At 38.3% G+C, this 13,451-nt stretch overlaps 1 protein-coding gene across 1 annotated transcript in view; it reads left to right on the top strand.

Annotated features, from left to right (window-relative positions):
- LOC109461699 (adhesion G protein-coupled receptor L3-like) overlaps nucleotides 1-11,680 on the top strand; it is a 14,492-nt gene extending 2,812 nt beyond the window's left edge. Inside the window, exons 3-14 of the mRNA XM_019758085.1 lie at nucleotides 260-366; nucleotides 1,929-2,075; nucleotides 3,875-3,969; nucleotides 4,351-4,478; nucleotides 5,000-5,170; nucleotides 5,643-5,797; nucleotides 6,620-6,784; nucleotides 7,326-7,444; nucleotides 8,040-8,326; nucleotides 8,670-8,739; nucleotides 9,345-9,481; nucleotides 11,108-11,680. Of these exons, the coding sequence (XP_019613644.1) occupies nucleotides 260-366; nucleotides 1,929-2,075; nucleotides 3,875-3,969; nucleotides 4,351-4,478; nucleotides 5,000-5,170; nucleotides 5,643-5,797; nucleotides 6,620-6,784; nucleotides 7,326-7,444; nucleotides 8,040-8,326; nucleotides 8,670-8,739; nucleotides 9,345-9,481; nucleotides 11,108-11,475 (1,949 nt within the window). The 3' untranslated portion in view covers nucleotides 11,476-11,680. The remainder of the gene's footprint in view (nucleotides 1-259; nucleotides 367-1,928; nucleotides 2,076-3,874; nucleotides 3,970-4,350; nucleotides 4,479-4,999; nucleotides 5,171-5,642; nucleotides 5,798-6,619; nucleotides 6,785-7,325; nucleotides 7,445-8,039; nucleotides 8,327-8,669; nucleotides 8,740-9,344; nucleotides 9,482-11,107) is intronic.
- Nucleotides 11,681-13,451: the final 1,771 nt, after the last annotated feature.

Genomic DNA, 13,451 nt, shown 5'->3' with positions numbered 1-13,451 from the left:
CGCCGAACGGCTTGTGCTAGGCCACCAAACTTGGTGTACTTTTCATAACATATTGTGGTTAACGATTTCAGTGAGATGAATTGATATTTTTCGTGTTGCCATGGCAACGGGTTTCCGACAGGTATTTTTGGCAAAAATCAGTAATTCTTACTCATGTTAATGAAAGCCTGAAAGTCAACATGTCGTTGATGGCTCCAGTGTCTGACCGTTTGACCTCCTGTCACCATTATCTAAAGATACGTTTTGTTTTTTTCAACAGGGAGGCCCTTGGTGACTCGTTTTTGTCGTCTCACCACAAGTGGAGTTGCTGTGTGGAATTCACCAGTTTCCCTCACATGTGGCATCAATTTGCAAAATCTATCCCAGGTATTTTTTTTTTCTTCTTTTTTTTCACACAACTGTTACAGGTCACACATCGTACGATGCACCTACGCATCATTGTGTTTGAGGCGAAACGGCTGCATTTTTATATCTATCGTCCATGTTAAAAAACAAGTTTGAACTGCAATTTCCAACGCATGAAACTGGACTGTAAAACACCAGTCGAAAATTTGGGTAAGTCCAACTTCTTATGTTGGAAATTGCAGTTCAAACTTGTTTCATAATGACATATACCAACGCAAATGAACTTCCAAGATAATATCGCACATGTTGTTCACAAATAGACGATGTATACGTTACATTCGCCACGTATACGTAAAACCCTCCATCGAAGATAAACCGTACGTCGTCGAACCATGTACGTGACTGAGGCTGTTAGCTACTCTCCTTAATAGACCGTTCCATAAGCCACGCCCCCATTAGAAACGCCCTAGCAACTCGAACACCTCCGTCAAAATCAGCGCGGGAAGGGCCGTACCGACTGTACTGCCGCCGCCAGAATGTCGGATTTGCAGCCCAATTTTACGGTCGATTTTTTGGCAGCGAAAAGCTCTCCCAGGAGACAAAAAATTGGTTAAGCTATATTTGTTGAACGGTAAATCCGCAGAGTAGAATTATTTTAGGAGGGGACAGAGGTAGTTTCAGTGAGAGCAAAATGTTTTCGCTCAATACAGACGCGAGATTGGCCGTATAACATCACACGGTAGGTGGACAAGAGTGCCCGGTTGCTGACTAACAGCCGATACATGTGTGAAACAGAGTCACAGCTGCATACAAGCTCGGGAAAAAACGAAATGGGAAATAAAAACTCACGGGGACTCACGAGGGAGGGCGCAACTAATAAAGGGATTTGTGGTACAAGTAAAAAATAAGCACGCAAACACGAACATAAACCATAATGATAGCTTATGAACAAATGGAAGAATAACAGAACGTCCTTAATTAACTTGAACGCGCATGCAATGTCACAAATTCAGTTTCACATGTAAAACAAGCAGTTTTTATCAAGCAAACATCATTTCAGTTTGCTGCTTTTAGATTTCCCGCGCTGAGTTTAACCGAGGTGTTCGAAATAGAACAGGGATTCGAAATAGGATTTGATGCGTTCGATCTGGAACGGTCCATTAGAATTGCAGTTAACAGTACCACAACATAGTCGTAGGGTTTGAGCTCTGTTTGAAAGAAAAAGACCACGGATTTTCAGTCGATCTGTTGGATCAAGTAGGCAGGTAGTCTCGTGGACCTTTATCAGATGTATGATCGACTGCACCTGGCCATTCCACAACATTACACATTTTAACAAGAAATAAGAAATACGATCGACATACTTTTTAGTTGTTTGGCACACAATGTGCTCTTACCTTTCTAGTATGTAGATAAAGATCCGGATCCTCAACATAAGTCATTCTCCTGAAGTGTGACGAGGGCGGTGAAGTGACTATGACGGGGGCCGATACAACTTCAAACCACCCTCTCCGATTACACACGTTTATCATGTTTTTATATGGAAAAATATTGTAATTATCAAATGTCATTGTCGTTTTTAGACAACAAATGTGACCGAAGAGACTGCACTGACCGTGGCAACAAAACTACAACTGATCACTTTGCAAGCTGAAACTCTCTCAACTGATGATATAATTATAACCAGTCAGCTCTTACAAGAAATCACCAATGTCAGCGCCACGAAGCAGGTGATTAGATAACATTGTATACAGCATAATTTGTACAAAAACGTCTTTATTCACAACTCCTTATTTTACAAAACCGACGTTTCGGTAACCGTTTGTCACCTTCCTGAATGGTGATGCTTCGCACTGCAGCTATGCAATGCTGCTACAATGTTAAGAATGTAGCCCCCAACGTATTTATTGCCTGGCACATATACAATACAATACGTCACTCATTTAACAACTTGATAAAATATTTACGGGGGGGGGGGGGCTCGTCACTGAATGACATCCAGTAAATTTCTAGCGGGGACCAATCAGAGGGCTGCTGAATAATTTGAATAATTTATCAAGGCCCACGGACGCGGTTCTTTCACTTGTAAAGTAGCCAATTACCACCGTGCCGGTGGCACACGATGGGCGAAAACATGTATTTCACACCCATTGTACGTCGACATAAAGCGCTTATACATTACAAACAGAATTTTCGTAGGACTGCCATTACTTTAGTTTGCAGCATGTGTATTGAGAACGAGTATCTTCATAATTCTGCTGGCTGTTTGTAGAAGAACGGCACAATAAAACAGTTTTCAATACCAACACGACTTAGCAGATAACACGTAATGAAGCCCACTTTTTACGCAGATTGTAGCACTACGTAATGTTACACAAACTAACAGTAGATGTTTTAAGGAATTCACAGAAATGACAATGATAGATAATGTAACGCATACTAGTATACACTATACAGCACAAAATAAAGAGTAACAGTAATGTAGTCGTCTTTGGCCGGGTATGGCAAGTTATAGTACGTACATGTATCGGTTCAATCTTTAACGGGTAAGTAGACAGCAACAAGCAAGATGCATAGGTTCTATTACTTTTGTAGCTCACTACTTGCGTCTAGATTTGGGACGAACCCATGTTACTTTTTCGCCGCAGTTTTTCATGTAGTGGTTACTTCGACAGCCTTTCCGCTGACGCAAACATACTAGTTTGAGGTTCCACAGTTCTTACAACGTTAGCGCTTGAAGTGGTGTTTTCCAAGTTTGTTGGTCTGGTGATGTTGTGTTTGTTGGCTTGTTGTCTGTCATTTCCCTCCATTTTTATGTTTGGCGGCCCGTCTTCGATGGGTTGGGTTTGGTTCACCAAGGACATTATTGGGTTCACAAATGTCGGCTTCGCTAAGATCCGTTTCTTCCCGTACGTAGTGGTCGCTCCATTAGCGCTAGTGCAGCCACATTTGAATGTGTACTCGTAAAACCTAATGTCTACAGTCCCGTTTTGATTCGTTCATCAAAGTAGATTTTACTAAGGTATGACTTTACTAACTGATTGTGGAAGTACTAGTACTTAGTACTGATGTAAACAAGAAACAATATACGCGCTCTGGTTGAGTTCATGGCATTTACATGAAACAAGGTGCTAATAGCCGCTAGTCGGTGACGCGTCAGCAGCCCTCTGATTGGTTTCCGCTAGAAATCTACTGGATGTCATATAGTGTACACGGGGGGGGGGGGGGCGTATAATGTAATGCTTGTCATGTGAAACGATCTGAGGGTCAGTTGGTAGAATCGATGAGGTTCTAACATTTCACTGTTATCATGCACCACTGTTATCATGCACCACTGTTATCATGCACCACTGTTATCATGCACCACTGTTATCATGCACCACTGTTATCATGCACCACTGTTATCATGCACCACTGTTATCATGCACCACTGTTATCATGCACCACTGTTATCAAGCACCACTGTTACCATGCAGGTAACCTTCGGCTATGAACATGGTATAAACTGTATAATCTCTCTATCCTACAGATTGGAGAATCCATTCTGACAGTTGCAGATAACACCATGAAGGTCAACGAAACTGTGCTTCTAAAAAGCCATATAAAAGATAGAGCCCCAGCAAGGTAACATAGAAAAAACATCTCAAAGAACTAGATACCTTATTTTACTTATATATGTGTATAGAATAATTAATGCGTTTTTGATAATTAAACCAATATAATGCCAAGCCAAGATAAAAACTTTTAACACATTGAATATAGATATCTATATCTATCTATATCTATATCTATATCTATCTATATCTATATATATATCTATATATATATATATATATATATATATATATATATATATATATATATATATATATATATATATATAAGGAGAGAGAGAGATACTAGATAGGTAGATACTAGATAAATAGATAGAGAAAAAGAGAAAAATAACTACATTGTACGTATTATAACCAAGTAGAATGTAGATAATATTTTACCTTTATGCAGAGTTCTTCAAGCATTGGAGATGTTTGCAGACAGAGTGGATCTGAGTACAGACAGGTTCACCTCCAAGCGACAGGACGTGGCACTGCAGGCAGCTGACGTCAGTGTGCAGGAATTTGATCAGGGCCAAGGTCAGGATGAGAGTCAATCGGAGATTGTTTTGTTTTCGTTTTCTAATGCCGTGAAACAGTGTGGACTAGGCTATATTTCAACAACTCTAAAGGAAATATTTTTTATCTTAATTTTTGTATTGACCATATTTCTTAATTATTGACATGACAGGTGAATATCACATACTTGAGAACAGACTGTAAGGTTTAAATCACTCACACGGTCACGCCGACAAAGATCAACTACTCCTTTTTATACGTGTAGTGGGATCTTTGGTGTGGCGTTGCTCAAGGTGTGGCGTTCTTCAAATAACAACGAATGATACGATCAAATTTGCCTCTGATTTAAGTGAAATTCGTTTCGATTTGTATAGGTTTGGAGAAAGGTCGTGAATTTGTGACAGGGGCTTAAGCATGCATCAAAACATGCGAAAATGTTTCGTTAGTTCAGTCGACTAAAAGGGGGTGCCTTTACGTATGCTTTTTTGCATACGTAAATTATCTGATGTAATGCACAGTGCTGAAACATTGTTTTACCACAGGACTTGCCTTGTTTCTGAACGAAAACGGTTCCAGCAGCCTGAGTGAAGGCCGGCTGTTCAGCTTTACCAAGGAGGATGAAAGAGAGGGATTTTTACAGACTGCTGACATTGATGTCTCCATCAGTCTGCCTGCTAACCTCTCGAACGTACTACCTTTAGACAACACAACAGGTATTTTATATCTTAATTTGTTGAGATTTACCACATATGTGTAAGGATTGGCATAACAAGTCACTTTCACCCTTCAAGATGTCTAATCTGAGACGGAATATATGGGTTTAAATTACCCTCAACGTGAACCAATGCTGTTTTTTTATAACTGATTTTACACTTTTGTTACCTATACATGCACTAGAAGATATTTTTCTGTATCTAAAAAAAACATTTTTAAAGATTGAGCAGTAAATTCAAACACATTAAAATGTTCAACCGTTAAACAAGATTGAAATTACAGTGAAAACAAATTTGCTTCAAAAGTTCAAATTGTTTTAACATGTGAACACATGTACAGATGAACTTTCGAGGTAAAGGGAAGTAATCTTGGTATAAACTGAAACCTACATACATATTTTAATGAGGCTTGAAAATTTGATTTTATTAAAGACACCATAAATTATTCCTACATCCTTCTTTCCCCACCCAGACGTCCGGGTGAGCTACATTCTGTACAACGACGACAGCTTGTTTGTTCAGCCTTCCCAGGATGCCGTGCGAACCCGCATCATTAGCGGTAGAATTGCAGGGATGCAGGTGAAGAACCTACCAGAGCCAGTTGTCATCACCTTTGCACCAAGAAAGGTATAGTGCATAAAGTTCTTTTTTTTTTGTTTACACTCTGGCTATTGGCATGGAAAGTATAAACCACGCATATATGGATTTTGAAAGACACGCAAATGTTTGTTCTCACTTCAACCTATCAGCCGATGCGTGGTAGGTTGTCATCACGTGGGTAGGCGGAAGAGTGACAAACAGATTGACAGGAGGTCAAAGGTCTCTCAGGATCTGACCCGGAGTCAGCACCAAGGACTGCATGCTTCTCCTTAAGTCTGAAGACGATTATTTACTAATATAACAACTGACAGTAATTACTAGATTATGCAAACCTGTGATGTATATGATTATGTATAAATGCAATACAAATGATTTAAATGCTTTTTTATAATATGATTATAAATTATAATTCAATTATAATTTATAATTGAACATACAAGATTAGAAATTGTAATTTTAAATTATAATTACAAGATTATAAATTATAATTTATAGTCTTGACAAGCTTTTTATTATAATATGGCAGTCTTAGTGCACGCGACGGAATCATGGGAATACACGTAATTCCAAACTCCGCAACCATTTTGAAAAGCGGTCCCGCGAGAGTACAGCACGTGACCTTGCGGGAGTACAGCGCGAACGCACGTGACCTTGCACGAAAACGAGACTGCTAGTGATGCTCCGTTTCATTTAGATAGCTTTCATAAAGTTAGTTATGAGTAGATAGATATAATGATTATATAAGTATGTGAAATTAGTAGATGAATTAGTTAAATAAATGCAATAAGATTGAGTAGACAAAAAATTACTTAAATAAAAAAAATCTACTTTTTTATTTCGTATTTCCAGGAAGTTTCTGATGAAGAAGGTAAAGTGGTGAGATGTGTTTTCTGGGACTTTGATGCTGAAGCAGGACAAGGGACGTGGTCATCAGATGGGTGTATGAGTCAGGGCAAGGCCAACGGACGGTACACGTGTACCTGTAACCACCTCACCAACTTCGCTGTGCTCTTCGTAAGTCATGCTAATTCTATCTTTACAATAGGCACGCATAAGAAATACGATTCTAAGCGACAGGGCGAAAAAAAAATTAAGAATAAAACTAGGTCTAGGCATCCTAATATGTCCCATAATGCTACGATAGGAGCCATGCCGTCAACACAAAATCCTGGGTTAATATTTAAACAATGAATTTCGAACTTTCAATCAAACCACAAGTTGGGGGAAAAATATGAGCATTTGTAGTTGTTTCAGAGCCAGAATCTTTTTTTTTCTTGAAAAAATGAAGAGACGAATCCGAGAATCAAAAAATTTAATCTGTTTGGCTTGACGACAACGTCCTTATAGGTAAGACATCAAATTATAAAATTTACGAGAAAATTGTTACTCAAGGAACTGAATATATTTTAAACTGTGAAACTGTTTGTGTGCTCCGAGTTTGCTGTTAAGTGTGGTCTTGGAAGGCATAATGCTATAGTGCAAAAACACCTAGTTACAAAATGTAGATCATTCAATATGTAGTTTAATTTTGGAATGTTTTTTTTTAATGTCCCAGGATGTGCATGGTTCAGGGTTTGGAGAGCACGAAAGACCACTAGAAGCCATCACTTATGTGGGCAGTATTGTGTCTATTATTGCCCTGGTCCTCACTCTACTATCTTTCATCATTACAAGGTAAGTACTTTGTAGGCTTTGTTCCCAATTAGAGTTTTGAAAGGCCCAGTATACAGGATTTTACCGTTCTATTTTTATTTAGATTAGACAAGCTCAGTGCATTCTAATTTTGCTTGTTAGACTGTTCAAACAAAAACAGTCAAACAATGCAAAACTAAAATGCATTGGACCCAGGACCGTCACCACGAGCCATGCATTCTTCAGTTTACTTTCGGAGAAGATACAAATATTCCACCCGACCGAACCTTAATGCATTTGCTTTGTATAATTTCTATAATTTATTAGGTCTTCTTCGGCATGTTATAAAGTACAACTCCTAAACCTCTTCGTATGACCGAGAATATATTTGAGAATATACCAGTAAGTACCAACATGCCTGTCTGTAATATGTTGCCCCAGCAAGTGCTTTGAATCCTTTCGAGATAAATTTTAGGAAAGCCTTCGAGTTTGGTAGTTCAGATTTATAATTACGCGTTCAGACGTCACACTATTTTAACATCGGCAAGGCCCTGAACCTCCCCCCCCCTCCGTCTCTACCAGAAGGTAAATATTATGGATTGTATATAACTTGGCCATATCTTTTTTTTTATTCCAGGAAGCAAAGACAAAGTGCCCGTGGTCCTCATGCCAGGAACCAGCGACTGGTCCTGATCAACCTCTGCGTGGCTTTGCTGGCCATTCTAATCACATTCTTAGCAGGCATCGACCAAACGGCTTCTCCCGTTGGTTGCACTGCTGTAGCAGCTTTGTTACACTACTTCCTATTGGCTGCGCTGATGTGGATGGCAGTTGAGGCTGTAATGATCTTTCTGGCTGCCGTGATGGTTTTTGGCCACTATGTGTCTGAGAGTTTTGTCTACAAGGCTGCAGTTGTAGCTTGGGGTGAGCAGAAGTTCATACCCAATTGTCGTTAACAACATTTTTATGCGCAGTCATTTTAAGAGAATGCAATTCGTTTTTTCCTTTAACTAAAACTTAGACGCCTCCCCAAAAAATTCTCCCAAAAGCATAATTTCTATGGGGTCGGCCTTGAGCCATGCTGAATCAAAAACAGATTTCCGACCCCCCCTGCGCCCACTCAAACATGCAAACCTATCATTTATTAGCACCACCAAAAACAAAAATTCAGTCCCGAAATTAAAATAAAACTATTTATTTTCCACTACGAAATGTAGTTCCATACGAGCAGAATTTTGACAATGTTTTTTTTATTCTTATTTTTTAGGCTTTCCGCTCCTTGCCATACTGTCGACTGTCGGGCCATCAAGTTTCTACGAATACAAGATGAGCAAGTAGTAAGTAATTCCCTCACCGTTATAATATAGTAACTGAGGGATAGTCATCGTAACTTTTGCTTATATCCACATTCAATATAGTCGCATTTCAGATGCTACAGAGATACTGCATAGATACTGTAATTTTGTTGCGTGTGCACATGTTCATTGGTGTGCATGATGTATTAAGGTGACATTCTGCATTAAAAAAAACTTCCTTCAATAATAAAAATGAAAATTTCCGACAACTTCGCTACAAATGCTACAAAACTATAGTCACTTCTAAAAGTACATATAATTCTTATACTCTATAATATATTCTCTTGTCACATTGACCATCTTAGACGTAGACATGTTGACCATAGCGTAAGCGCATACGTCATGCGATGACCGAAAGGTTAGGATGTCAGAATTTAGAATTAACTTACTGTTGCCTAATACTAGAATACTTTATTTCTTTCTTGATATTGCATCAAGACAATAAAATGCGGGCATATGGTATTGTGCTAGCTAATAATGTGAACGCATAATTCATATATACAATATGATAAAGGAGCACGTCGTAAACACAATCAAATAACGATCAACAACATCATGCTGAGATAAAAGTTCCCATCTGTTGACAGCTGTTGGCTGGCTCATCTCCCCATGTCGTACGCCTTTCTGCTTCCTGCTGGTCTCATACTGATGTTCAACATGATAGTCTTCTCCATCGTCATGTACAAGCTGGCCAAGAGGGAGAAGGTGCAAAAAACTTTAACAGGTAAAAAAAAAAGATTCCATGTTGGTGTTTCATGTTCATGGCCACACCAATTTAATTTGTTGGTTCTCGGATTTTGTTAGAAAAAAATATGGAGCGTCAGGGCGAAAAAAATAAAAACAGAGTTAGGCCTCCTACTTTAGCCCCGAATACAATGATAGGAGCCATTGAGTCAACAGAATAGGCTGGGTTAATATTTAAACAATGAATTTTGAACGGTAGCAAGTAGGAAGAAAACGACTTTCCTCAATTGTTTTGGGGAAAAATATTAGCATTTTGAGTTGGTTTTAGAATTTTTTGTGGGGAAATCAGAAAAAAATGAATCCCAGAACCAACAAATTGAATTGGCGTGGCCTTATGATGCTATTTACACAGCACTCCGTACTGCTATACATGTAACTATTAAGCTCCGTGGACACAAGAAAATGTGCACTTATGTAATTTGTAATAGGAATGTGTTATCATGTGTGAATGGATTTAGTAGGCCATTGCATGATGCAAACTGTATATTAATATTTTTCTGACCCTTGTTCCTTATAATGATCTCATGCCGACTCCAGGCCGCTTTTACGTTTTCACAGAGAATGATTAAAAAAATTAACGAAAAGTAAATCAATGTCTTGTTTCCGTTATCAGTCCTATAAAACTAGACCAGTAGCTACTTCTCATACATTTGGACTGGACTAATCCAACAAATACTGTTTAGTAACAATCTAAAGGTTAAGCTAAAATTGAACCAGGTCAAATGGTGTTTCCAGATCTACATCAGTTTGTTTGTTGGCTATTTAGCCAGTAAACATTTTCTTCTGAAATGCCTCAGGGTTTCAAAAACGGAAATTCACATACAACATTCTTTCTAAAGAAAAAAAATGGGTTGGCTTGTTTTTGCTAGGGTCTGTCGGAAAGCCTAAATTGCTACATTTCGTCATAGAAACAAACAAATACAGATGTTTGAACTGTAATTTCTAACAAAACTAATTAAACGTACTAAATTTTTAACCTTTACCTTTCAACAAACCTTATCAAGAAAGGACAATCTAATGCTTCTGTGACGTCACGTTATACAGATGACGCATGTGACTCAGTAAGCAGTGGGTCGTAGTTTGTAGAAAGTCTGTGGCACCCGTCGTCTTTGTTGTGTGTGAGTGTTGTACAGTCAAAATATGCCCTGTCTCTTGTGTTGGAACTTCAAGTTTAAACTTGAAGATAGAATAAAAATGTCACTGTGTTGGTACAAGTCACAATATAATAAAGACTCCACTTTCTTTGCCAAGACTGGAATGAACCGGTACTTACCTCAAATTTTCTGCTGACTCCTTCAACCTTTTTTTAATAAATGGACCCTATGGTCTACTCTTGGAATGTGACATAAGAGAAACATGACCGTAGTAGCGGGTTATACGGGCCAGATAACTTGTGTCGCCCCCCGTCTCTGTTCAAGGTAGGTCTGTGAGCGTTAATGTAGACCGTCTCCTTTAATCCTTTTGCAAGGTTGAACAAGGTTGAAGGAGTCAGACAAAAAGTTGGGCTAAGTCCCACTCCATTGCAGTGTTGGCAAAGAAAATTGAGTCTTTATTTTATAAGAAATATGAATTGTTACTTATATAAGAACAACATGTTGATGCACAGGTACCAAGGAGGAAGACGTAGACAAACAATGGATACTCGGTCAGCTTCGTCGGGCCTTCAGCATCATGTCTCTGTTTGGTCTCACATGGGTGTTCGGCTTCTTTGTCATCAGCGGTGGTCAGCCTGCTTTCGCCTACCTGTTCTGCACCTTCAACACTCTCCAGGGTCTCTTTGTCTTTATCTTCCATTGCGTCTTGAGAGAGGATATGAGAAAGTGGCTCAAGAGCTTCGACTGCAAAGGAAAGAATGAGAATAATTGTGTTGTCGATGAGAGTAAGTCATCTTCTGCAGCAGCTGAGCTAATGCAGTTTAAACGTGTACATCCCGGCAACAGTCCGGATGGGTCATTCGAAGAATTAGCTGAATGATACACTAGAATTGTTACTCATGAAACTGAATGGATTTTGAAACGATTTACTTCGGTACAAATCCTGTCTATCTCTTTAATCGGATGTCTAACCTAGCTTGACATTTGCTGTGAGTAAAAATAAACTTTCTGCAAATGGATTGCTATAAATTTTGGAATGTGGTTAGGTTTATCTAAACCTACCCCAAAAATTTATCAGATCACTCCTTCCATTTTCCATTTTCATGGCACCCTCCCGAGCAGGGTTAGTGGCTCTGCCCGGAAGTGTCCTCTGCTCTAGTTCCGGGCTGAGGAGAGGACACTTCCGGGCTGAGCCACTAACCCTGCTCGGGAGGGTGTTTCATGGTAGTACAGCATGTTTGAGATTTTCAATATCACGGCTTTTAATCGTCTAGGCGGTAGATTAAGTGACTGGATGGCCATGCTTTGTGCTCGGAAAAAGGTAACATATGATACTGGTCACCTCTAAATCTGGCACTTGTTAAGGTATTTAGTTGACGGGATATGGAATACCCCAAAACTATATAATTTGTTTAGATGATATGCATAAATGAAGCTTGTTTGCTTACTTGCTGCTTGCCTGCAATGATCATTTATTCACAGCATCTCACAGTCTGATACTTATAAACACTGTATTTATGGTCACTCATCCAAACAGTGGGCTCTCATGTAATAAAGACAATCATTGTTACGAATTTAGCATTGAATTAATAATTAATGCTACTTTGAATAATTATTAAGAACCTATAAGTCCATATTGACAATCACTTGTCCAATAATTGAACATTTGATGTACACATACACATATTATTTAACAGAATGCTAGTTTGATACATCGGTGACTATATCTAGAAAACGGGTCTTTTATCATGAGGCATGCGGCAAAAGTATTATAGCGAAGAGATGTTATACATGTATGGTGACTACATATTATGTGCACTACCAGCGGATACTAGTATGTGCATGTAGATTTTGCTAATTTTTATCCTGGTATTGTTACCGTTATTGAATAGTTACTCTAAATATACATAGAGTTATAAGTAACATACTTGAGCATTATGAAATTGAGCTTATTGAAAACATTATGAGATTAATATTACGCCGTGTTTTCATCGTAAATACTTGCAGCATAAATGAAGGAAAATCAGGACACTTATAAGACCAATTGTTGATAATAAAGAACACAAAACAATGGGATTTTCTTATTGCCCCCGAAATAATATTCTGTAACTTACACCAACGGAGTAGCGTGTTGCACTCTGGGATAATTTAGATGGTTTTTGGCGAGTTTGTTCAGAATTTGATGAGTTTTTAAGACTTGCATAATGCGTATTTTATCAAATACCTTGAAGTAATGTGCAGTTTTCACTTCCTAAAATTAATATGTCTGTCGGAAAATAGCTCTCCCTTCTGGACTTGGGAACCCCTTTAAATATATGGAGAATATTGTCAAATTATGATGATGATATAGTATTGATGATGAAACCGTCTTGATTTGCAATAATGAAGTAGTTTTCAGACGGGATAGTTCAATTTTTTATTGGTGATGACCTTTATTGTACGTTTCTGCTCTTATAAGCTTAATACAGATAGTGTATAAAGCGCTTTACAAATTTTTAGTCACATGTACTAATACTAGTATGTACTACTACCTACCGGTTCGACTACTACATGTATGTAAGCTTCTTTTCGCTTCAGATGTAGATGTATAATCATATGTAACTTATAAAAACAGTTTGTCTAATTTCATAATGAATGAAAAATTATATTTAGAATTTGAAAACTGGGAAACTTATCGTGTATACAATTATATGGGTTGTTTCATTTATGTACAATATGTACAGTCAACAATGAAATGACAGTTGTCCTCAATTTTTAATATATGTAGTAGGGTACTTATTACACATACAGGCAATGTTGCAATAATATCTTCGGTACAGTGCAGTAGTGTGTTTGGATCAGAACTGAGTGTCATGT

The sequence above is a fragment of the Branchiostoma belcheri genome, unplaced genomic scaffold (genome assembly GCF_001625305.1).
Source record: "Branchiostoma belcheri isolate BF01 breed outbred unplaced genomic scaffold, Haploidv18h27 scaffold95, whole genome shotgun sequence".
NCBI lineage: Eukaryota > Metazoa > Chordata > Leptocardii > Amphioxiformes > Branchiostomatidae > Branchiostoma > Branchiostoma belcheri.
Note: the sequence above shows the minus strand (reverse complement) of the source record. Positions and strands in the feature narration are given on the sequence as shown.